The following is a 26,366-nucleotide window of genomic DNA, read 5'->3' as shown; positions in this document are numbered from 1 at the left end:
TTTTTAACTTGGTTAGCAATGCTAAATAGAACTATCTATTTGAATAACTCTTATGGAGAGTGCTACATGAATATAAAGTGATGTTACAGTTTCATCGATCATAAAATCCAGATTTTTTTTATCCTTTAAGATTTTAAGTAGAAACACTGATAATGGTCTCTTATGTTTATGAATCAAAACACTTAAACAATATGGCAATATATTACTGAGGCCTCTAAATCAGGAGTTGGAAAACTGACTGTAAAGGGCCAGATCGTAAATACTTTTAGGCTTTGGTGGTCATACGGCTATTGCTGCAACGACTTAATTTTGCCATTGTAGTACAAAAGCAGTCACAGACAATACATAAATTAATGGATGCATTTCCACAGAACTTTATTTATAAAAATGGATTGCCAGATTTGGCCCACAGACTTTAATTTGCTGACCTTTGCTCTGAACATTTTTATAAAGTAGGTAACAAGGGTATTATTACCCATTTTAAAGATGAAGAACCCTGAGCTTAGGCAGTTAAACACAAACCATGTACCAGTCTCTGGAATTACAAATGTGAATAAGACATGGCGTCTCCTTTGGGGGATAGTACAGTGCAGTAGTATAGAGCTCTTTCTAACTGTATGACCTTGGGCAGTCACTTAACCACCCAGCCTCAGCTTCCTCACCTGAAATGGGGTTAATACCAATATCTCACTACAAGCTTATTGTGATGCTTACTGTAATGACTGGTACATACTAAACACTCAGTGAATGTTTTCTTATTTTGTTATCATACTAGGAATTGGAATAAAATGAAGAGAGTAGGAGAATAAAAATCCCACTCCAAGTCTGCTTGAGGAGGCTAAATAAGATTTGAAAATTCAATAAATAACAATTTTTAAAAAATGAGCCTCCTTCTTCTGTGAAAATAATGAGTAACAGAGGAAATGGTATGAGCAAATATCTGGGCAAAGGGAGTGGAATGGCCTATTCTGGGTCAGGGTGAATGACAGAGCATGGCGAAAGGTACTGTACATAATGGGAGATAGCGTAAAGAAATAAATTGGAAAGGGTCCAAAATGCATGCTAAGATGCATGGGCTTTTATCAGACATAGGGAATCTGAAATTTTTAACCTAGAGAATGACATGACTAGATAATTCCTCCAACAGTATTTTAGGAGATGGAAGTCAGGAAATGTTAGTGGCAGAATTAAAAGGCTATTTTAATAGCTTCATTTGGAGATAATAGCTAGAATAAAGCAGCGGGCATGGAAAACCTTCAAGAAGTATTTGTCGGGGAGCTCTATGGTAAGATTTAGTGATTTTTGTAAATGCAGAATATCTCCCCAATTAGATTGCAAGCCACTTATGGATAGAAAAGACAACCTTTTCTCAATGTGTAACACAACAGGGGACAGTCCTGGCTTTATAATTTACTCGCCGTGTGAATCAGAGCCTGGACTAAAATCTTGAAGTTTGCTCACCTCTAAAGTGAAGATAACAACCATAACCTTGTTTATATCTTATAGCGGTTAACAATAAAAAATGATTGTCTACATACATACTTAAATCATGACCTCAGATAAGTCATATCACAGAACTTCTTGACATGTATCTAATGAACTATAATAATTCATACATTCGCCCATATTTGTTGAAAATCTACTATATGCCACCACACATATAACAGATCAGCTAAGATGATACACTGCAGCTACTCAAATGTCATTGACTCAGAGGGCATCTCGGCCATTTTACTGAATTGTTCAGATGCTTGTGGCCAGTCTGTTAATTATACCACCTCTTTTCTCTTTCATTCACCTCTTATTTCCCATCTTGAGGTCATTTTATTGAATTCAACTACTTCTATCAGAAAATGGAAAAAAATAAGGTAAGAAAAGGAGATGAAGCTGGCCAGTGGCTTAGCTAAAATTAAGCAGAGGAGAAAGAGAAGAAAAACTTGCTAAAAATGAGGCTTCTGTAATTTTTAATGATTCACATCGAATCTAGCACTAATTAGTGAAGACAAATGAGTCATCTGCTTAAATACTTACAAACACAAAAACACACACTCCACACAAAAATACAACTTCTACTGACATTTTTCCATAAAATAAGGTTAAGGCAGCTAACTAAATGTTTTCTTTGAATTTTATCACTGCTTCTTTGAATTTTAGGAAAGGATGCATCCTAAAAAGCATGTATTTTCAGGAGTGAATTTAGAAAACAATTCAGATGAGTAGTTTTCTAAAGTTTGAAATTGTCTTAATTTTTTAACTCACTAGTCAGTTTTTCATGTAAAGTTTTATTAATGTTTTATAACACACCATCAGATCATATAAGATTCTTAAGGTTTTGCTTTGACAGCTAGAAGGAGTATTTATAACTGCATATTAGTCTTCCAACAGTTTTAATACACCTTTACCTCCTTTTCTAATGCTATCCAAGTTATATGAATAAATAATCAGCACTAAGATCTTGGGTAATTTCCCAAGATGGCTATTGCTGAAGCAGAAACCAACTTCATCTTCTTTGATGTCTATTAAAAGTCATAAGAGGAAATCCCAGGTCACTCTTTGACAAATGCTATCACTCCTATTGGCTTTCAACACAGTTAAACAATTTCAACTTGAGCCAAACATGAAAGCACACAGAAATCACCTCTGATGCATTCTTAGATTACAAAAGAAAATTAGTTTTACATCTAACTCCTCACATAAATTTTCTAATGAAAAATTTACCTCCAACTTCTGAACCAGCACAAAAAGTAGGCTTTACCAACCATCAGTGCCCATGTCTTATTCACCTTTGTGTCCCCATGACCAGAGCAGTGCCTAGAACAGAGCAGGCACTTGGCAAACATTAGTTGACCTAAGCAAAGGACTGAAATGAGTTCAAAGACTAACCTTCAAAAGCATTTCTTCATGTTGGGGATTATCGGAATCATAGGGTTCTCTGCGCAGTTTTTCCACATCTGCAATAAGGTTTCTGTACCCAACGATTTGCAGAAGGCAAGCCTGAAGAGAGATTCCCAACCTAAAGTGTTCAGAAGATGAAACACACATGAAGAAAAACAAAACATATACTTTGGCATTTGTTCACTTGATATATGCACAATAGGACTTTTCATATTTATAATATATTTAGGAAATTGTTCCAAGAAGATCCATCTAATAGTAGCGTAATTTCTTACAGAAGCTAAGCATGGACAGATGTAGAACTTGGCTAAAACTTACCTCTCATTCAGGCCTTTTCTTAAGCCATGTTGTAGCTTAAAAAACAAGGGAGCCCCATATGCAGGTGACTTGAAAATAAGATGTAGAAAATAGAGGTGATAATGAGTTTTTAGGGATCACTTAGCTTCCACGATGTGGGTATACTAGAAATATTTCAGAAGGGTGTGTGTGTGTGTGTGTGTGAGAGAGAGAGAGAGAGAGACAGACAGACAGACAGACAGACAGACAGAGAGAGAGGCAGAGAGGCAGACAGACAGACAGACAGACAAGAAAGAAACAGGCACAGAGAGAGACAGAGAGAGAAACAGCCCTCAGGGGCTAAGCGGTAAGAAAAATTCTAAAACACCACCACCACCACCACCTCTGCTTGGGACCATTCCTGGCAGATGAGGCAATGCTAAGAGAAAGAAAGAACAAGCAATTGCGGAGGAATCGTTTTATGAACTATATAGATGTCTAACCAATATACTTGAAACTAATTTAAATAAATAAATTTAAAAAATAAATAAATTTTCAGGTAGGGGGAAAAAAGAGAACATACTACTTTACGAGATTTCTAATTTTATTTTTAAAATTATTTATTTATTTATTTATTTTGATGACATTGGTTACAAAATCCAAAAAATTTCAGCTGTATACTTTAACAGTATATATATATATATATATATATATATATATATATACCGACTACTGAACACTTTTTTCTTAGGCTGAAACAAAATCTGCTTTCCTTATCATCAAGTGGTTCAAATCCTGTTCTCTGAGCAAATGTATTTCCACCTTTCCCCTACCATATCTATTTAAGATAGTGATTCTTTCTTCTATTTTAAACTCCAGGGTTAAAAAAAAAAAATCCCCTATTCTTTCAATCCCCTCTCACATGACATGGTTTTCAGATGTTTTACTATCTTGCTCAGTCTTCTCTAAATGTACACTGTTTGATTAACAGCCATCTTATAACATATCATTGGCACAGAAAACAATCTGGCACGTATGACACACAGAGGATCAATATTTCCTGTGATGTGAATGCTATTTTTACTTCCTACAACCTAGAAGGTAAAATAGGGTGGGTTTGTTTGTTTGTTTACTTTTATTTTTTGTAAATTTATTTTTTATTTTTTTGGTGACATTAGTTAACAAAATCTAGTAAGTTTCAGGTGTACAATTTAACAGTAAGACATATATATATTGCACTGTGTGTTCCCCTCCATAGTTAGATTTCTTTCTGTCACAACATATTTGATCCCTTTTACCCCGTCTACCTCCCCCCTCCTCCTTCATCCCCTACCCTCTGGAAACCACGAGTCTACTGTCCATGTCCATGAGTCTCTGTTTGTTTTTCCTGTTCATTTGTTGCTTTTAGGTTTATATCCCACATATAAGTGATATCATGTGGTTTTTGACTTTTTCTGTCTGGCTTATTTCGCTTAGTATGATTATCTCGAGGTCCATCCATGTTGTCGCAAATGACGGTATTTCATTTCTTCTAACGGCTGAGTAATATTCCATTGTATATAGGTACCACAGCTTCTTTATCTAATTGTCTATTGTAGGACACTTCGGTTGCTTCCATGTCCTAGTCACCGTGGATAATGATGCTATGAACACCAGTGTTTAAATATCTTTTCGGATATGGGTTTTCAAGTCTTTGGGGGTAAATGCCCAGTAGAGAGATTGCTGGATCATATGGTAGATCAATTCTTAGTTTTTTGAGGAACCTCCGTACTGTTATCAATAGTGGCTGTACCAATTTGTAGTCCCACCAGCAGTGTATGAGGGTTCCTTTTTTTCCATATCCTAACATTTGTTATTACTTGTCCTGTTGATTCTAGCTATTCTAACAGGTGTAAGTTGGTATTTCATTGTGATTTTGGTTTCTATTTCCCTAATAGCTAGTGATGTTGAGCATCTTTTCAGATGTTTGTTGGACATTTGTATGTCTTCTTGGGAGAAGTGTCTGTTCAGGTCTTCCGCCCATTTTTTGATTGTATCATTTGTCTTTTGTTGTTACTGAGTTGTATGAGTTCTTTGTATATTTTGGATATTAGGCCCTTATCGGAGGCATTGTTTGCAAATATATTTTCCCATTAAGATGGTTGTCTCTTTACCTTGTTGACGATTTCTTTTGCTGTGCAGATGCTTTTTATTTTGAGGTAGTTCCACTCATTTATTTTTGCTTTTACTTCCTTTGCCTTTGAGGTCAAATTCATAAAATCTTCTTTAAGTCCAAGGTCCTTGAATTTAGTTCCTATATTTTCTTCTATGCACTTTATTGTTTCAGGTCTTATATTCAGGTCCTGAATTCATTTTGAGTTAATTTTGGTGTGTGGTGATAGACAACACTCTAGTTTCATTCTTTTGCGGACGGCTTTCCAGTTTTTCCAACACCATTTATTGAAGAGGTTTTCCTTTCTCCACTGTATGGTATGTTTTTGGCTTTTTTGTAGAAAATCATTTGCCTGTATAAACCTGGGTTTATCTGGACTCTCGATTCTGTTCCACTGGTCCGTGTATCTGTTTTTTGCCAATACCATGCCATTTTGATTATTGTCACTTTGTGATATAGTTTGAAGTCAGGCAGAGTGATGCCTCTGGCATCATTCTTTTTTCTTAGAATGGTTTTGGCAATTTGGGGTCTTTTGTGCTTCCATATGAATCTGATGATTTTTTGGTCTATTTCTTAAAAAATGCTAATGGGATTTTGATGGGGATTGCATTAAATCTGTATAATGCTTTATTTAGATAATAAGGTCATTTTAACTGTGTTGATTCTTCCAATCCAAAAACACGGAATATCTTTCCATTTCTTTTTATCTTCTTTAATTTCTTTTAATAGGGTCTTAGAGTTTTCATCATATAGGTCCTTCACTTGTTTTGTTAAATTTATTCCTAGGTATTTTATTCTTTTTGTTGCAATTGCAAAAGGAATTACTTTTTCCACTTCTTTTTCTGACACTTCATTATTAGAGAATAGGAACGCTATGGATTTTTTAACATTGATTTTGTATCCAGATATTTTACTGTATTTGGTTATTTTTTCTAGTAGTATTCTTGAGGAGTCTTTAGGGTTTTCTATATAGAGAATCATGTCATTCGCAAATAGTGACAGTTTGACTTCTTCATTTGCGATTTGGTTGTCTTTTATATCTTTCTCTTGTCTTATTGCACTCGCTAAGACCTCCAATGTTATATTGAAAAACAGTGACGATAGTGGACAGCCTTGCCTTATTTCTGATCTTAGAGGGAAGGTTTTTAGTTTTTCACCATTAAGTATAATGTTGGCTGAGGGTTTGTAATAGATGGTCTTTATTATCTTAAGGTACTTTCCTTCTATACCAATTTTGTTAAGTGTTTTGATCATAAATGGATGCTGTATCTTGTTGAAGGCTTTTTCTGCATCTATTGATATGATTATATGATCCCTATTTTTTAATTTGTTTATGCGGTATATCACATTAATCGATTTGCGTATGTTGAACCATCCCTGTGCCCCTGGGATTAAAATAGAGTCTTTTTAACTAGTCACATAACATTACAAGTTTATTAAACACATAGCTAACTAAATCCTTTTTTCATATAAACTACTGTCACATAAATTATTCTCCTCTACTCATTTGATGGCATTTTTAAATCTAAAGGATGTATTTCATGTTTATTTATTCTTGTTAATTTCTTTATCATCATTTGCTTTTGTGGCTCAAGATAATTGAATGTTGGTAATTTCATATGTGTCAAACTGAATTACTGTATAACATACTCCTACTCCTAATTTACTCACTAAATTTGAACATTTTGTTGTGGTACTGGTCATTATAAACATTATGACAGAGTCATCATCATCCTTTTTTAGAGGGAATAAGATGTATAGAGTTAAGTCTAAAGTTGGGGGTAATAGAGAACTATAAGGCTTAGAATTGTATACTTAATCCAAACATAGAAGGCAGTGTCAGATGACCCAGAATACTAAAATTAAATAGAATTGAATGTTCAGTTAAATGGCCCTTATAATTACCACAGCACTGAAAAACTAATCAGATGTTTAAATTTAGGAAAATGGAACAGTGGCACTGGTCACTTAGAAAATTAGCATACAACTGAGAAGAGAGTTGATTTTGAGGGGAAAAAGAGTGGGAAAAATAGAAGGAAACAAGAGAAGATAATTCAATTTTTACTGTATTAATTCTTACTGCCAGCATAAGCATCATTTGATAAAAAAGTAGTTATCAGCCATAAGAAGAGGTGAAATACTTCCATTTGCAACAACATGGATGGACCTTGAAATAATCATACTAAGCAAAGTAAGCCAGACAGAAAAAGTTGAAAATCACATGATATCACTTATATGTGGGATATAAACCTAAAAGCAACAAATGAACAGGACAAACAAACAGAGACTCATGGACATAGACAATGGACTAGTGGTTACTAGAAGGTAGCGGGGAGGGGGCAGGGGAAGGTAGATGAGGGAAAAAAAATTTTAATTACTTTTTCAAATAGAAAAATAAATTAATTTTAAAAAATTTTAAAAAAAGTAATTAAAACAAAGTTAGGTTAATAGTATTAATGGTTTGATAAATTATAAAACATTTCCCCTAGGCCTATTTCTTGATATTTTTCCATAAAATTATTTAAATTTTTAAAATCACATTTTGCCAATGTCAATCTGGAAAAAAAGAACTAAAATCTATATTGAGATATAAAAACACAATCTACTACCACTAAGAGTTTTTTTTGCTTAAAGAAAATTAAAAGAATAGATTGCAAGAAAATGTTCTTGAATGAAACATACAACTTCCACAGAAGAGACAGAAAAGGTTTGCTATTAAATCTAACCTAATCTGTAAATATGATTATAGATCTAATACATCCCTCAGGCCCAATTGCAGTCTTAAATTTTTTCATTCAACTTAATTTAAAATGATTTGCCTTCTTATCACCTTCTCAGACAAATAAAATATATGTCAGAAGGTTTCAAAGTCATTTACTGCATAATTAAATCATCTTTAATGGCTGAATAATAAAAAGGCAACTAATTAGCTGGTGTCTGCAGAAAAGTGCTATGGAGACTATGTGGAAATGGAGTTTTCTGATGAGCCCCAATTAGCAAGTACCAGGAATCCCTCTAAGAGACAGACATATGCAAAGTGAACTCTGAAATTCCCTTCCACTACAGCTCCCTGTCTATGGCAATTAAAAGCCTTTCTCAGTGACAACATCTGAAGTTCTCATGCATATCTAAAAGACAGTTTGATTGTTACCTACCTAAACTGTCTCTAAATATATCTGCATGCAGAATTTATTCTAACCAATATCTCAGCTGAAAATTTGACTGAAAAATTCCTGTTTCCAAGGAAAAATATAAAGCTAATTTTAAATGGCATGTACATTGCCAAATTCATTTTAATACTTTCAAGATGAGATGACAGCAGTTCTAAAGTCTTCCTATAAAAACTATCTCTCCCTCCCACACATGCCTGTCTTCTTGACGAGCAGGTTGAAACTATCTCCAAGATTTTCAGCCTGCCATGAACTGAAGGAATATTCTATGGAGCAGAATCAGCTTAGGCACATTAACAATTTGAACTTTTATCTCAATGTAAAATACTGGCACTGTATGGAGTGACTGTTGATGAATGAGCTCCCTTTATTTCATCTTCTGATACCAGGGGCATAAGCATAAATCACAAGAGAAGTACAAAGTTGCTGCTATTTACAAATATGAAAATGAAACTTTTTTCTTTATTCTCCATCTGAAAGTCAAAATATTGCAAAGGATTGTTTGTGGATTGGAGAGGTGGAGGGAGAGAGTGCCATAGAAATAATAAATATGTGACCATGTGACTTGTGTTCTATATTTACAAAATAATAAATATATTCTTACTGTGGATTTATGTCAGGGTTAATTTTTTTCAGTTCCATGATGTCTTCTATAGTTTTTTCAATAGCATCAGGGTGAACACTCACTGCAGTCTGCAACAGCTAGAAAACATATTTCAATCAGTTCTCCTGTCATGAAGACCAGTGGCTTAAATGAGGTCTATTCAGATAGGGCCTTCTAGCATTTGTTTAAAGCTTCTCCATGAGGATGTTAAACTAAACTAAAAGCAAAATTGACTTAGTATTTGAATTCTAGTAAATCTGACATGTTCACAATGGAGGTAGTACAATTTTCCTAGTTAAGGTAATAATGTAAAACAAAAACACATTTTTTTTTTAACATTTTCATCTGTATCGAGCTACTTCCATTAAAATATTATATTTTCTTTTTCTTACCCAACATACTTGGTTTCCATTGTTAATGAGCATTATGTCTATGACTGAGTGAAGCACGTGAGGGATAAAGTCTTAAGGATGCCAAAATTTAATAATATTCAAGAATCTTGGGGGGGAAAAAAAGCAGTTTTTCTCTCATGTGGATACTTAACTATGTGCTATAAGCTAGGATAGTGACTTCCTTGATTTTCTTTAAAAATCCTGAGTATAAAGTTAAATGATTTGGACATTGAGGAAACACCAGAGCATTAATGCTGCTCTTATTTTCAAAGAATATTTATGATTTGGGAAGAGATATATAAAAAAGGATGAATTCAACAGTGAAGTAATATGTACATCATACATCTGCATAAAAATTCACATACACTGGCTGCTTTCATGTTAAAAGGACAGTGAACAGCGATGAACAGGTAATTCTTTTTTCACAGTTTATATTAATTTTCATATCCTATGGTATATTTTGTTTTTTAAAATTTCTACTTTTTGATGACGGATGTGAGCTTCCAAGTACAAAGTTGCTAAAAAATATAGAAACAATTGCACTTACCTTACTTTTTGAATTCCTCAGTGATGCTTCTGTAAAAGAGATAATTAAAAAATCATTCAAAAATTATCCTTTACAAGTGGTTTAAAATTACTACACTGAAATATAACATTGTATCCTCAATTCCACCAAGCCTACCTTTTGCTTACTTCTTTGTTTCATACTTACCAATTTTCATGGTTCTCAAAGCTCCAGGCTTGGTACTGAAACAGATCCGTTGCAGTTCACATCTTCCAGTCAGCTTCCGCATTACAAACTTCAGGCAGCGCCACAGAAATTTACAGTAAAAATACAGGCACAACTGGATCAACATTCTGTCAAAAACAAAAGACAGCACCCTTCCAACAGAACTCTGGAAGAGAACAGAAAGCAGCCACCACCAGCAAGAAAAGAAGCCCAGAAGAAAACCAACCATTAGACTTCTGGGATTACACGCTTATTTTGGTTTTCTAATGCATGTTATTTTATCTGAAGTAGCTACAAACCCATCATTGCAAGGGAAGCCCAAGGTCTGTGAGGACACACTACGACTGCATGCGACTTCAGAATGCCCCATGCTAGCAAATTCGATACTGAGGCTGAGGCATGGGAATCCTTTCCTTTCTGATCTTTGCCTTAAAACATTTTGAAAATAAATCAGCACATTGAAAATAGCATCTGTGCGTTCTAGATGCTGTCTCTCCCTTCGACACTGAGAATGAACGCGCCATGGCAACTCTCCTCTCCTGCCTCGGCAGACAGCCTCTCAGCTCACCCTGCTTCATTTCCAGCCCATCCTTACTTTCTTTTTTTGGCCACTATTTTACTTCTTCCCTTGTTTTCATTCTTTCTTCCTTCCCTCTGCTTTCCTTTAGACACTTTGTCCTGCTCGAGAACTTGGTTGTGTGGCTACCTATCTTCTCTTCTGACCAACACCAATTCTCCTTGGACTTTCCAGAGGCCTCCTCACAAGTCCACTGAATGAGCACCTTGACCTTGGTTCTCCAACATCCTCTGATCTAAACCTTCCAAAGAATCCACCTCTTGACAAGTTTGTTTTGAGTTCCTACTAAACAATGTTTTCTTTATTGCACACTCTATCTCCCTCCAATAACACCTCAACAGACTATAAAGTATATTGCCACAAATCATGTACTTTTTAACATCTCTGGCATGTGAATTTGTATTTTATGCTGGCTTTTATTTTTAATGTCAGTGTCTACCACCTCATGGTACTGTTCAGAGTCTCAAAATGACTCAAGATATAGCAGTAAAGAGGACTTATCATCCAGGAATTTATATGTAGCACTATGCATTCCTAGGAGGCAGAATTATTTATATTACTTCCTATTGGTGTCATTTCTAAAAGATGCTTCCTTTTCTCTAACATTCACCATTTCCCCTCTAGTTTTAACATAAGGTGATCCAGGGTCATTCAGATGAATTAGAGTAGTTAACAGCCTCATGCTGTGATCCATCTCTGAATATGAAGCAACATCTTGATTGTTTGTTCCTTTGCTCAAATTGCTCTGGCTCCAATATCTTGAACAGCATGTGTTAAAAATAAAAATTTCTAAAAGCTAACTTGCATAAAAGCAGAAGGTCTAGATCACATAAATGCAAAGGGAATGGAAGAAACAGTATAAGTAACCAAACCATTACACTAAGATAACATAAGGGAGTCCTTTGCAAGCAATAAAATTGTGTTCTAGAACATCTAATAACACGAGAAAATGTCCAGAATATGCTTATCAAATAGAAAAAAGTTAGAAAGGAATTTGTATGGGATGACCTATTTTTTCTTTAGAAGTTAATAAAAAATTTTTAATGATGATATATAAACAAGGAGAGAAAGACTGGTAGGATTCACAACAAAAATGTTAACAGTGATATCTCTGAGTAATGGAATTATGAGTAGTTTTTATTTTCTTTTTCGGGCAAGGATATTTTCTTTTTTCTATAATAAATATATATTATTTTATTTAAGAAAAAGAAAGCTGCAATGACAATTAAAATGTATAAGATAATCACCAAAGCCATTATAAAAGTACATATAAAATTTCTAAGTGAAGTTAGATTCTGTTGAAAGACAAAAAATGAATTTACTATGTCGTAAAGTCTGAAATTCAACTGCTTTACTCCAATATGTTGTAAGATCTATTAGGATTTAGGTTATCACCTTCCCCCCCGCCTCCCCAAAAAAGAGTAATCCTAAAAATGAATTTAGTGGAACATTTTAATTAGTTGAGTAAGAAATTTCATAAAACCTCAATTTGCTCTCTTGGAAAATGTTTTCCATTTTTCCAACTATTGGATAGCTATGCCAGAAAAATTGAGCACTATCTCTGTGAACTGGTCACCAGCAAAATAGTAATGATATTAATTACTGTTTGGCATTATCCCTACTACTAAGTCAAGGATAAAAGCTTTCCATAATATCTGTCCTTATGGTAGTGTAAACTACAATTTCTAGTAAAGTTTGCCCAGCATGTGGTCCAACTCCTCAAATGAGGTCTCTTTTAAGTCTGTGTGTCAGGACTCCATGATAATCAGGTTTTTGTGGTACTAAATCTTCCTGGAGAGGAGGATTGTTTAAGGAGAATCCTTGTATTCACCCTACTTAAGGTACAAACCATTGAACCATATTATAGCTTAAATTAAACTACAGAAAGCTCTCCCTGTGCAACTTCTCCATCAGATCTATACAAAAACATGGCTTGAGACCTCGAGCGTCATCCTGGGTGGCAAGAAATATCCAGATGTAAAGTGACTTATAGCCCATCTGTAATTTCTCCCACTGGCTTCCTTGCATATGAGAAGAAAATGTCTAAGGAACTCTTTTGCATTAAGACAGCCTTACTAAAAGGAGAGAAAAGACTATTTGCTTTTCTTTTTTTTCAACTCCCAGGAGGATGTTCAAACTGTCAAAGACAGGGAAATCCAGTGGAAACCTACAGTGAGGAAGGTTAGAGATGCTGCATCATTTTTTAGGGCTCACCACTCTGTGAGGTATTTCACATCCTTCTTACATAATCATATAAACAATATCACAAATCATGAAAGAGAAATAAATGTCCATTTCAATTGTGAAGTGACATTTATACACTGTTTCCTTACCCTTTGTAATTTCTGGGCCAGTTGTCTTGATGCTATCTATTTATTATCAAAGATATATATTTTCCTTGTTTTTCTAATGGGCCAATATACCAACAAATACTTCATTAAAAGGCCAGCTTCCTATGTGAGCCACTATATTTTCCTGTTATGCTAGGTATTATATTTTTTCAAGCCAGATCATCAGGCCAAACAATGTTTTGACGAATATAATTTATTGTGCATTTAGATCATAAATCTAAGGCATGGTCAGAGGTGGAAACAACAGTGCTATCTCTTACTTTGGAAGGCTTATTTTGATGACAGAAACAATACCAGGTGGCTTCCTCATGAAAGGACCAGATCAGCAAAACCTCCACATGAGCGTTTCAGGATGGTTGACCAGAAGCTCACTTCTTAAATTTGTGAATCTATTAAAGTCCCTAAATTTTAAAGTTTATGGAAAACCTGCTGAAAGTCCAGAGAAAAACAATAAACATGTTTAAATATTTTGGGATAATATGAAATGGGTTTGGCATGTCTATCCTGAAAAGCAAGAAATTAAGAAATGGATCATTAAATGCTCCTAAGCTAATCAGTCGTTGGTTTAGAAAGAAGGGAGGGATAGAGGGAGGGAGGGAGAGAAGAGTGTTTATTTCTTATCTGAGCTTAAGTATTTTTGGATTCATAGAATCTTTTGCCCTTTTAATTTCCTTTCTCTCCTTATGTTTCTGACTGCGTGCCTTGAGAGAAGGTATCTCAAATATACCTATGAAGCAGATGCCATTTGCTTTCTTTAATCTCATCCTTCTGTTCCTACTCTTAGAATAAGACTTACAGCCATGCCCTCTCCACCATCCCCCATGTTCAGGGAGTTTATAGTTCTGCTTGTTTTTAACTCTTGGCCTGAATCGGCAAACAAGTAAACCTAGTTTTAATTAGGTGAACATTTTTTTTCCCTTCATAATACTAGTCTTAGTTTTCTTAGTTCTGATGGCAGATTCTCAACTCACTATTGAAAAGTGCTACATTTTGTAGGCATAACAACCAAAGTTTTAAGACTAAGAGTAGAAAATACTGATCACAATCTCCTATTTTTAATAACTACATGCATAGACAGTAGTTTTTTTATGTTTGTTTCTGTTTTTTAATCACATCTTTTTTGACAGTGTTCCAAAAGGAGTTACTGCAGCTTCCTAAGATGAATGACTTGCTTAAGCCCTGGGAGAATCTGATTTAATAAGGGCTATTTACACATGCTCTATTTCCAATGTTTTCTGTTACTGCCATTTATTAGTATGCTGCAGAGTGAAGTTTATGGCTGATTTCACAGCAGTTTTCTTTCTAAAGGCAATTATGATCACTTTTATTATTTAACATTCGTTCTCTAGCTTGAACCAGAATAGCCACCCAGTGTAAATTATTCACCATGGATCATATCTCTGCTACCAAATAAAAGTGAGCTCCTGTCTTGTTGTGCCCTGTGAAGAGAATCCATTCAGCAGGGATGGGGCCTCTGAAACAGGAGATGCACTAGAACCATGAGGCCTCCTGTGTGCAAGGTGAAGGGATGTGAGTGAGTACCTGTAATGCAACACTACTCCATCATCTTAAATGTGTGACTCTGATGTCTTCTTTGCAATAATAAGAGAAAAGTGGCTTATTTTGAACAGTTTCAATGGATTTGCTAATGAAAGTTAATTCTTGCTTGAAGAAATCCTGTAATAAATAAGAAGTACACTATTGGTGAGGAAGGAAGTGTACAAAATAATCAAAGTTCTCGGTTCTAACCAGTTTCCTAAACGAAACACTTTTCATGTAAACGAAAATAAAAAACAGCAAATTGCTCAATGATTCCTGCATTTCATTCACTTTCTAAAATGACATTCTGAAAAATTTTAGTTGCTCTATTGAAATTTCTAATCAGGGGCACTGGCCATCAGTTAAATTGACTTGTCAATTGGCCTAGTGGATGGGGCCCTCTCAATAATGAGCTTCCTACTAGAAAGAGAGGCTGCAGAGGATTTGATACATGAACTGGAAATGTGAAATCATACAAAGAAATCATCTGAGGGCCTCTAGAAAAACAAGAGTATATTCTTCCCACTGAGCAGCTGCGAGGTAGCATGCAGTGTGGGCTCCATGGTCTTTGCCATCATTCTTTATCTGAAGAGATCATGCTGCCTTTAAAAAGTGGTGAGTACAAATCTGCTATGGATACTATTGCTATAGTAAAGGGCACTGTTTTTACATTCCAGGGAAATTTTATCTGAGGGATTAGAGCAATGGCCTATCATGGGATAACTAAAAAACTAACCAATGGCTCATCCTTTTCCTTTCAAAGACAAAGAGGCACAAGTTTATCTTATTTTATTAATGACATCACTATTCACTTCAAAATTCGATGCTTAAATACATTTTACAAGATTTTTAAAGGTTTTTTTTTGCTATTTGGATAACACTTTTATTGATTCATTTATAAAGGAAGCAGAAAACACATTACACATTGACGTTTAAAAGGTATTTCAATGTAATCTCAAATATGAACTTTTATTGTAAATAAAAATATTTTTAAAGCACCAAAATTAAATAAATTTATAAATAAAAGAAAGTCATCATCCATAATAGGCCTCAAAATCTTCTAAAAAGTGGTGGATATAAATAAGGAGTGAGCCTATTACTATTATAGATAATATAATTTACTTATTACTACATAATTTATTACTACATAAAATATATTATAGATAATATAATTTACTTATTGCTATATTATTTACACTACATAATATAATTTATTTATATATATGTATATATATACACACACACATACAGACATATACCATCAGAACCAGGTTAGAGTAAATTCTTGGTATTAATAAATTAATTTTTGTGAGTTAAAGACCTAGAGTTGTTGAGGGAAAGAGATTTCAAATGCATCAGGGAAAAATTAAAAGTGATCACTGAAAGATACTTTACTTATTCCTTCACTAAACTGAACAAATACTAAATGAGAAAACCAGCTGTATAGTACAGAAGGAAAAAGTGTGGGGATGATGGTAGAGCGGGAAAAGCAAATATGAGTTAAGAACTTAATTTCACTGCAACCACATGCTATCCTTGTCCACGAGGAACTTATGATATAGTAAGGAAATGACAATAAAAACAAAAAGTTAAAAAAGAGTGTGATAATTCTGTAAAATAAATTGCTTAGAGTATTAGAGAGGCAGAGGAGAGAAAATGCCTTTCTCTGAGACTGGACAGTAAAGCCAACTCTTAATTATCCTGACAAGGAGGCAAGAACAATATGAAAATCAGCATGCCTTACTTCAGAACAAAAGTGAAAAATACAATAGTTAAATAAGTGAAATTCAAACCAGGGCTTTCATTTTTCTCATGCTCCGTACGAGGGGCTTAATGACCAGGGAAGTGGCCGAAGGGTTTGGCCCTGAGAAGCTGAGAGAAAACTGAGGGGCGGGAGAGCTGGGGTGCCAAAGATGGAGTGCTAAACGAATTTCTAGTTGCAGCCTGATGGCCACAGGCGGACTCTGGTGGGGTCACCTACAGGATATTGCCTAGAAAACTCTTCAGGTTGACATATTTCAATAAGAGTTTAGAAAGTTTTTATTCAAATGCAGGGTACAAAATAAGTTAAAATATATGTATGTGTAGATATATGTGTATTTGTATGTATACAGTGTGCATATACATACATATACATGTATGTGTACATATATGTATATTTATGTATGTATATACATACATGATGTGTGTGTGTCTGTATCCTAAAAAAGAGACAACATATCAGTCTACAGGGAGAGTGGTATTTGGATGTGCAGGCCATAAACCCCCTTTCAGTACTTAGCTTCTATATCTCAAGCTCAGTCGATGCCTCAAGCTACGTTAATCAAATTCTGGAACAACTATATGACCCTGCACCTTATGCTCCTCAAAAGCAGTGGAAATCAATGCGTGCTGAATGGAAATAGTGCCTAAATAAAAAGGGGTGTCTGGAAGTCCAATGTCAAGTCTAGTGTCAATTTGCCACTATGATCTCTATGACATTTGATCAAGCCACTTTGCTCCTCCTGGCCTTTGTCTCTCATTTGTAAAGTGGACTAGATTTCTAGCTCTAAGGGAAGGCTAGATACATGTTGCAAGGGAAAAAGATTTTTTTGTCTGACTCCCCTGATCTTTAAGGTCCACTTCAGGTTTGGGCAAAAATGTTACCATGCTTCTGGGGTGTTTTATGCCATGCTTGTAAAAGTGTCCGAGAACTGCCCCCAACTTTATCTCTACAACTTAGCTTCTACTCACCCTAAACAGGGTCTACAGCCAACAAATCTGGACCACTTGCTGCTTGAGGCAGCTGGTCACACTCTCTTGGGCTTTGTACACAGCATCTTCTTCCATCTCCCACACCCTCTAACCTTATTTAAAGTATTAACATGCTAGTGCTCCCTTTATCTCAATATCACCTCAGTGAAGCCTTCCCTCAATACTCCTGCCACAAAATGCCTGTAGCATGTCATTGATCACATCCCTTTTTATATCTTAGTTTTGTACACATGTACCTCATCTCCTTATCAGGTGGTATGTTACTTCAGAGCAGAGACCACCTCATACTCATTTTTATATCATCCATGCCTCAGAGTAGACACACAGTGAGGGGGTAACACAATGCGCAAATTATGAGACAGCTTTGAAGTCAGACAAGCCTGCATTCAAATACCCGTGAGCCCTTGGGTGAGTTACTTAACTTTGTTAAGCCTTCTTGCCCTGCACTGTATAATGGGATATTAATTCCTGCTTTTTACAATTGTTGTTAATAGAAAATAATAATTTAAAATGTGGTATGGTATTACAATTGTTAGCAGTAAATGCTTACTAAATGAGTCAGTGGAGTGAGATAGTAATTGTGAATGACTTATAAAACCCAATTTACAGATATTTTTGCTCACTGGAAGACTTTATTTACCTAATTATAGTAGTAAAATACTTTTTTGGGGGGAGGTGACATTGATCAACAAAATCCAGTAAGTTTCAGGTATACGATTCAACCGTAAAGCATATATTTGCATTGTGTTCACTTCCCATAGTTAGATTTCTTTCTGTCACCACATATTTGACCCCTTTTACCCTATCTACCTACATCCTCCCCGCTCTCCCCCTTCCTTCTGGTAACCACTAGTCTATTATCCATGTCCATGAGTCTCTGTTTCCCTCTCAATTGCTTCACAGCCAAAACATGGGTACAAGTTTGCTGTATTGCTCAAAGTGTCTCTCATGGAGGTTTGAGTTTGGCAGATGCTTTCCTTCTCTTCTGCCTCAGGAATAAAAATACACAGTGAAGTCCATGGCTAAGAAATTGAGATCCCGAGGCCAGGATAGCTGGAAGCAATAATTTACATGGGGTGACTTAAAAGATTTCTTGTATCAGAAATTTTCAAAATGAAAATGTCTGATAACTTTAAAAAATATAATCTCAATAACTAAATCATAGCAAGGGAAAATATCTTCAATATAAGCCTTAGATTCTCCCTATTATATACACCAATTAAATTAAAAATTAATAAAATATATTATTTGAACTGAACCCTAAGCCTCAGTTTTATTTGGGGCTCAAAAACTACCCCATCTTTTTCTGATCATACACAGACACACTTTATTCTCTATTTAAATCTTTGTTTTTCTTTTAATGCAAACCATGGCTAAAGTCATATTGGGTGACTATGATGTACTTATCCAATATCCCACATCTACTCTCGATTTAAAATACACCCTTCAGATGGATGTACTAACCCTGTAGCATTTGTTTCTAATATCTCGTGTAATTTTTTAAAGATAAACATCAAATATTTTCTCCACTCCTTTATACTGAGTAGTTACGCCATTAATATATTTGATGGTAGCAGCGAGCTGAAGAGAGCACAGTGTGGGTATCATGTATATGAAATGTGGACCAAATCCATTCTTTCCCACAACTTGGCTTCTTTAAGATTAACCTCATTTCTTCTGGGGCTGTACATGGAGCATTTCATCCTAGAGCAACTCAGAAGCTGACAGATTAATCATTCTGTGGGTTTTTAAATGACACCAAATTTTTCTCAGTGAAAGTCAACTCCTTATTCCACATAATATATTTGCTGAGCTCAGGAATTAAAACCTGATTTATGCAGCTTATGTTTACATAACCTCTTTGGTTCAAACAAAAAGATTGCCAAAATTGTCCGACATCTGTGTGAATGGACTACAGGGAATAAAAGGCAATCTAAATGATCTGATAGAGCTTATAATGCAAGATTACTACTCCTTGCCCTCTTAGCCTTCCAAATTCCATGTGGGTTAACATATAATGAATTCACACACATTATAACATAATAAAAAGCATTAAAAACAAAAATTAAAGCCAAAAGCAATAATCAACTAAGGAGGGGCGATGATCGAGTTTCCTTTTATTATCAAAACCAATAGTCGATGAAAATCCTCAAGTTTCTTTCTATTATCATAGCCTCAGTTTCACATAAATAATCAATGTCAAATAATATTCATGAAATACATGTGCCAAGTTAAAAAAGAAAAATTTGTATCAGAGCACATAACTGATAGAAATGTGCTAGTTCCATTATCCTCGGTGTTAGTTTGTGTGAAATTACAATGGTAGATTTTCACAGTTCCCATTCTAAATCATCAAATATAAATAAATTTTTAAAATGTTATAATCTATACTAAACATAGTGTCGGTCCTATTCAATTCAACAAAAAACTAACAGAAAAAAAAATGCTACCATTTCTCCTAAAATGGCTGGGTGTGAGGCTGCTCAAATTTTTCTAAATCAAGTAAGACACTGAAGAAGAAATCTAGTAGCACAAGTCTTGGCGCAGACCTGACCACTACCATCTCCCCTTTCACAGAAGGAGCTCCTGACTTCAAAGTTTCATCTGACACTACAGCTTTCTGTTAACATGATTCTACGGCTAAAAGACATTACATTTTTATGCAGGAGGGTTTCATAAATACCAAGGGATTCATAACACCACTTACACCTTCATTTTCATGAATGTGTAAATAGATGGGTTATTACCATGGGAACCAAAAACATAGATCCAATACCTTGCTGGCAAATGTCCTAGTGATTTATCAAATACTATCCTTTAACTTAGCTGAGATAAACAGGTTGAGGAGTATGTCTGTAAATGCTAATGCATGTAAACAGTTTAATAGTAACCTCCTGGAAGGAAAGATCCAGTAAATACCAGATCCAGTAAATACAAACTGACCTAGGTGCTCCAAGAACAACCCCTTTGGCTGCAACCAAAACCAGTGGGGAAAAGAAAATCTTAAATTGTAGCCACTGAAAGAACTAGGTAATTTCCTAAAAGAAGCAAGCCCACTAATCATTTGCTTAGAGAAAACAAGCTAGAGCAAGGGACAAGAATGTAATAGAGGTGGGCCACCATTTTGCAGGAAAAAAACTCAGTAGTCTGAAAAGCGTGTTTTCTTTTCTAACTTTCAGGGCAAGCCTAACTTTATTTTGTCATATTTTAATATGATATAAAATTTCTTTGAGGATTGTATTAATAGAATTATGAATGACTGTCAATACTCTTGGAAATAATTATAATTATAGGTCCAGCCAAATGGCTTTCAAAAAAAAACAAGATGACCCCAAAACATACCAACTTACATGGTGCTCTATACAGCACAGTCTTCAGGGAATCAACAATTAATGCAGATTTCAGGGACATCACTGAGGCAGGAAGAGCAGAAGCTTGGACTACATATTTTTACCAAAAAGAAACATTCGAAAATATCTGTATGGATTGGCCAGCCAACTAAAATCTAAATTAAGGGATATTTAAAATTACTTAATTCAAGAATATGATCCTACACAAATTATACCGATTCCTTGACTACTAATTCTCAAACTTCAAGGCCAGCAGCATACCACTCTTTAGAGACACAAGGCATTAAGGTAGTCCAAAATGCTCCCTGCCCATGTTTTTGTGCCCATGTGCTCTTATAATTGCTTATAATCTATTACTTCTAAGTGTTCTTTCAGCATCAATATGCACATAGAGTCAGCAGGGGAACCTCGTGACCAAATTATTCTTAGCCCAAATACAATGCTATTTTAGGCAATAATAAGAGACCTGGTTACCGAGTCACAAATGGTGAACAGAAATATCCTAATTGGCAAGGAAGTTCCTCCATTTTAGAGAGTTCAACTGGGGAACCATAAACACTTACCTCAGGAAGTGCTTCATCGTGCCTGTTTTGATTATCCAAATGATTTCCAAACTACCCTCAGGCAATTGCTTTCAAATTTGCCTTTGTCAAAGTAAATGTAAGCTGTGGGGAGAAATTAGATATATTTAGTATTAAGGGGGCTGGAAATCCCAAGCCCCAAATTTCTGCTTACCTTAGTAAGAAGACAATGTGTTATATGGCACCCAGAACATTATCAATCAAACACCCACATAGCAATGCAATTCAATGGATGGAGACTATAGCTAAAGCCTTTCATTTTGCAATTATATAATTAGCCTTTCATTTTAAGTCACTTGCTGGAGAAATTATTAGTTTCATGAGCAATCATTTCAATAGCATGCTTTTTCTCTATTTTGGATATTATTCCTATATCTGTATTTATAAGAAATATAGTATTTCTGACAGTATTTATAAGAAAAATAAAAATGAAAAACCATAAAGTTAGTGTCCTGATTTCCAGGTATCTGATGAACTTAAATCTGGCAGCCTCAGCCTTTCAGAAGTGAACTCGAAAATAACTAGAAGCAACTGGTAATGTCTTTAAGCTGAAAAAAAAAAAAAGGTGTCACACAATTTGCTTTCCCAAAGTCTATAATACTAGGAATTAATCTTTTCCTTTTAAGAAAGAGGACACCAGAAGCTGCCTACAAAGTTGGGATGAAACAGACTAGAGAGAAGAGAGGCTGGAAACTACAGCAGAGAGAAGTTACCTCACGAAAGAAGAGACAAATGGAACACCAGCTACAATGGCAACATGAGAGTCTGAAGGGGAAAATGGTCTTCGACTTTGTGTTTTATTTCTGAAGCAAAATAAAAGGAAAAAAAATATGTTCATTTGAGGTGGTGGGAATACATATTATTCTTTGTACTTTCGTGGCTTTAAAAAATGAATCCGAATTTTAACTAAAAAGTGCTAGTGTCCACCCAGAGACCAGATTATAGTTTCTGAAGCATTCTCAGACATAAGGAACCAGGGTTCCTTGGAGAAATAGCTGATTCTAGAGCTGAGGCAGGGAATATACAAGGTGAGCCTGAGGCTTCTTGCTGTGCCAGAAAGTAAGTAAGTTCTCAAAAGACAAATGGTGAAGGATGTGTCAAACACAGGAGCCAACTGAAAGACCTCCTAATGGCTAAAACTGGAACAATGAGTAATAGAATAAGTAGTACTGGACTATAACTCAAAGTATAAAATAAGTATCCATAATTTCATACTGATATAAATGACTAAATAGAGAATATATACTTCTCCTGTACAAAAGAATTCCAAATAATTTACGTAGATACTCTGCCCTCAAGGAGGTGGAGCATCATGGAGTCTGGACATAGTAACTTCTTGAGTACAATATAGAAGGGGGAATGAGTAACTTAGCAGGAGAGAAACCTGACAAATACTATTTCATCTAGGGGATGGAGGTTACCACCATAGTGATAAGTCATGGTGATAGTATGTATTCTTGACATATGTGATGAAAATGGCACTTTATCTTCCTCCTCCAAACCCATTACCCCAGCCTAAGCATGATAAAAACATCAGACAGATGTTCGATGAGGAGTACTGGTTAGGTATTTTGTGGAATACCCCTCCTTTGAGAGGTATTCCACAAAATACCTAACCAGTACTCCTCGAAATTCCCAAGATCATCAAAAACAAGGAAAGTTTGAGAGACTATCATGGCCAAGAGGTGGCTAAGAAGATATGACTACTAAATGTAACGTGGTATCCTGGATGGAATTCTGAAACAAAAAAGAGGACATTAGGTCAAAACTAAGGAAATCCGAATAAGTGTGGATTTTAGTTAATTAGTCATCAATATTGGTCCTTTGGTTGTGACAAATGTATCATATTAACAACATAAGATGTTTACAATAAGGGAAACTGTGTGCCAATAAAGGAACACCCTGCACTATCTTTGTAACTTTTCTGTAAATCTAAAACTATTAAAATAAAAAATTTATTACAATATATTAATGCCTACTACGCTCTAGACACAAAATTAGGCAATTAGGGATACATGGTGAGGAATTAGGAAAGAGGGGCATGGGTTCCATCCTCCAGACCCAACAATCTTGAGGGAAGATAGATGATTTGGAGAAACAAATAGGTACTTAAACATAGTTTTTACAAGTGAAAATGGGTGCTGCGACAGTGTGAGATTATCTTAGATATAGGAGTCAGGAGATTCCTCAGATAGTACATGCAAAGTCCTAGAAGCAAGATGATACACAGTGCATAGAGGGGGAAATGTTCAACATGCCCTTGTTACCTGGTGCTTGCTAAGAGAGACTGGCAAAAATAGGGATGGCAAGATACGGAAAAGCAAGAAAGGGTCAGATCGTCAAAGGCTTTGTAAGCAATATTAAAGAAGTTTGAACCTTATCCCATGAACGATGAGGAACTATTTAGTTTTCAAACAGATGTGACATGATCTGATTTCTAGTTTGAAAAATACACTCACTCTGATTGTAGTATGGAGAATAAATCAGATTGTGGTGAAATTACAGGTAGAGACACCATTTAGAAGGTTGCTACAATAATTCAGGCCAAGGCAGAAGTGTGATCGATTTGAGAGATATTTAGAAGGTAAAATCAATAGGACTTTTGTTAACTGATTGACAAGAGAATAGTGAAGAAAAAGGAGGAGCTGACATAATGCCCATGTTTATGTCTGGCTACTGGGTAGACAGTAGAATCTTTCACTAAGATACAGAATTCTAGAAATGCAGATTTAGGGATCTGGGTGTATTTGGGGAGTTGGGAGAGTTTTGAGGTTGCAGGGACAAGTGGTAGTTTCGATATACATGGACCTGAAGGTCAAGAGAGAAATCCCAGCTGGAGACAAAAGATTTGTGCTTCACCAGCATATAGATAGTAGTTAAAACTATAGACCAGAAGGAAGTACTAAATAAGTAGCATATACAATAACTGTCCATAACGATAGTTCTTTGTCATTAGGATATTAAATTAGAATTGTCATACTATCAAGGCAATAAAGAATGGAATACATTTCAGAAAGATTTTATCAAAATTAAAAAAAAATCCTTAAATGGTTTAATTTCAGTTAGCCAGAAAATTGGTCTATCTAAAAAAAAAATATACACTCATCTCATAATGATGTAGGATAAACAAAGTAATATAATACTTCAGCTTCCTGCCCTCTATATAGGGGTTCCTGAGTCTATCCATTCATAAAAGACTTCCTGAATTCTTATGTGCACAGCACTGTGCTAGGTAACGTGACATAGCTTCCTACTGTAAGAGAGCTTGCAATTTAAGGGAAAATTGGACAAATATGGCAGAGAGTGTGCATGGTGATTAAGAGCACAAGCTTGGAAGATGGAAAGTTCGTATCAGGGATACAACATTAGCCATGTGGCTTTACACAAGCTGCTTAACCTCTGTAGGGTTCCATTTTCTCCTTGTTAGACGGGGAGTACTGTAATATAACCACCTTATAGGGTTGCTCTAAGGACCAAGTGAACAGAAAAGCATGTAAGGTGCTTAGTATAGTTATAGGTATGTAATACACATCCAATGAGTAGTACTTGGTTTTATTATTTTGCCATTCTTATTATATTTTCCTCTAAAGTAAAAGATCATTTTCCTAAGTGAAAATTACTTAGGAGACTGTTAAATTCTGGCAGGTTGCGACTTGAACTAGGACAATGATAGTGGTGGAGAGAAGTGAACAGAGGTGGAAAATATATGGAAAGTGGAATAACTTGGACATACTGATTGGGTGGGAAAATCAAAGGGAGAGAAAATAACAATTAGTTCTAATTATGTGTCCTCCCCCCCACCCTCATCCCCAACAGGAAACAAAGACAACAATTAGTTCTAATTAGCTTTCCCCCAAAGAGGAAACACCAAAAATGGTTTCTAGTGATAGAAGGGAGCCTGTGTTATTTAACTCATTACTCACTGGGTATTCATTAAATAACTTCTCTAAATGTCTTCTGTAGAAAAACAAAAAGAATTACTGCTTACTTTTTCTTTTTCAAATCTAACTTTGTTTTAAAGGAGGCACACTCGTTAATGTCCTATTTACTGCTAACCAAAGAATCTGTGTAAAAGACATGCAACAAATCATAGCTGGTGTGCAACGTATGATACTCTGAACTATTGATAAGAAATGTCCTTTGAGTTGTTTTTCCATGAATGGCACTGAGTTAATCCACTCTTTTGTGTTAGGCTCCCTGTGGCCAAAGCAGCATTTCTCAAGTGACTGGGAAAGGCCAAAGGTCTGGGAAAATCTGAGTTTGCTTCTTGTTTGCACAATGTTCTAACAAAATGGTAGCCCTGATAGACTGCTCAAGTACTTTACACACACAGCCTGTTGATTTTAACTTGATTAAATATGTTACTTGCCTTGTTTATAGCTGTCTTGCTAATCAAAAAATACAGATATTAACTTTTTGTTTAATTCAGATTTATTGAGGTACTATTTACATAGTTCACCTTTTTTTGGTCAGACACAAACTTTAATGCCACCTACTTCGCAGTATGCAAGGAGAACATACGAACTGCTCTGTGTGCTGTTGCTTCCCTATAACCGCCTCTCTAGGGTGGTTTGTAACCAATGTGGACATCAGAACTACTTGATATATGTCAAATCTCTCCTGTTGTTGTAAATGATCTGTTTTGTGTTTCCCTTCTGGACTACATGTTTGTCTAGGTCACCAGGGAAGCCCAGGGCCTGATACAATGTCTGGCACACTGAGTGCTCTATTCGGATTTGTTGAAGGCTATAGTCTTTTAGAGAAATGTATTCCTTTAACAACACTATTTAGTAACAGCACTAATAAAACAAACTAAAAATCTCCCCACTGGAAGAGACAAAACAACAACAACAACAACAAAAAAAAACATATAGATCTCTTTCTTAACCAAAATAAGAAATATGGTTATAATCCTGAGTTTCCTGACTTTCAGTTTAAGTCACAACCTGCACAAATTTCTCTCCGTGCGTACAGGAACACTGCTCTGACCATTCC

At 35.3% G+C, this 26,366-nt stretch overlaps 1 protein-coding gene across 3 annotated transcripts in view; it reads right to left on the bottom strand.

The window, feature by feature from the left end:
* Positions 1-26,366, bottom strand: part of ELMOD1 (ELMO domain containing 1) — a 59,185-nt gene that overhangs the window by 15,891 nt on the left and 16,928 nt on the right. The window contains exons 1-6 of one of the 3 annotated variants that reach the window (XM_039883150.1): positions 22,085-22,172; positions 21,354-21,455; positions 10,202-10,347; positions 10,037-10,065; positions 9,098-9,195; positions 2,884-3,013 (exon numbers count right to left, since the gene is read on the bottom strand). In XM_039883150.1, the coding sequence (XP_039739084.1) occupies positions 2,884-3,013; positions 9,098-9,195; positions 10,037-10,065; positions 10,202-10,347; positions 21,354-21,370 (420 nt within the window). In that variant the 5' untranslated portion in view covers positions 21,371-21,455; positions 22,085-22,172. Of the gene's footprint in view, positions 1-2,883; positions 3,014-9,097; positions 9,196-10,036; positions 10,066-10,201; positions 10,348-14,689; positions 14,825-21,353; positions 21,456-22,084; positions 22,173-26,366 lie in introns of those variants that run through there. The other 2 variants (XM_039883151.1, XM_039883149.1) reach the window with 2 other exon arrangements.

The sequence above is a fragment of the Pteropus medius genome, unplaced genomic scaffold (assembly GCF_902729225.1).
Source record: "Pteropus medius unplaced genomic scaffold, Ma_sr-lr_union100, whole genome shotgun sequence".
Taxonomy (NCBI): Eukaryota; Metazoa; Chordata; class Mammalia; order Chiroptera; family Pteropodidae; genus Pteropus; species Pteropus medius.
This window is presented reverse-complemented; position numbering and strand designations above follow the sequence as displayed.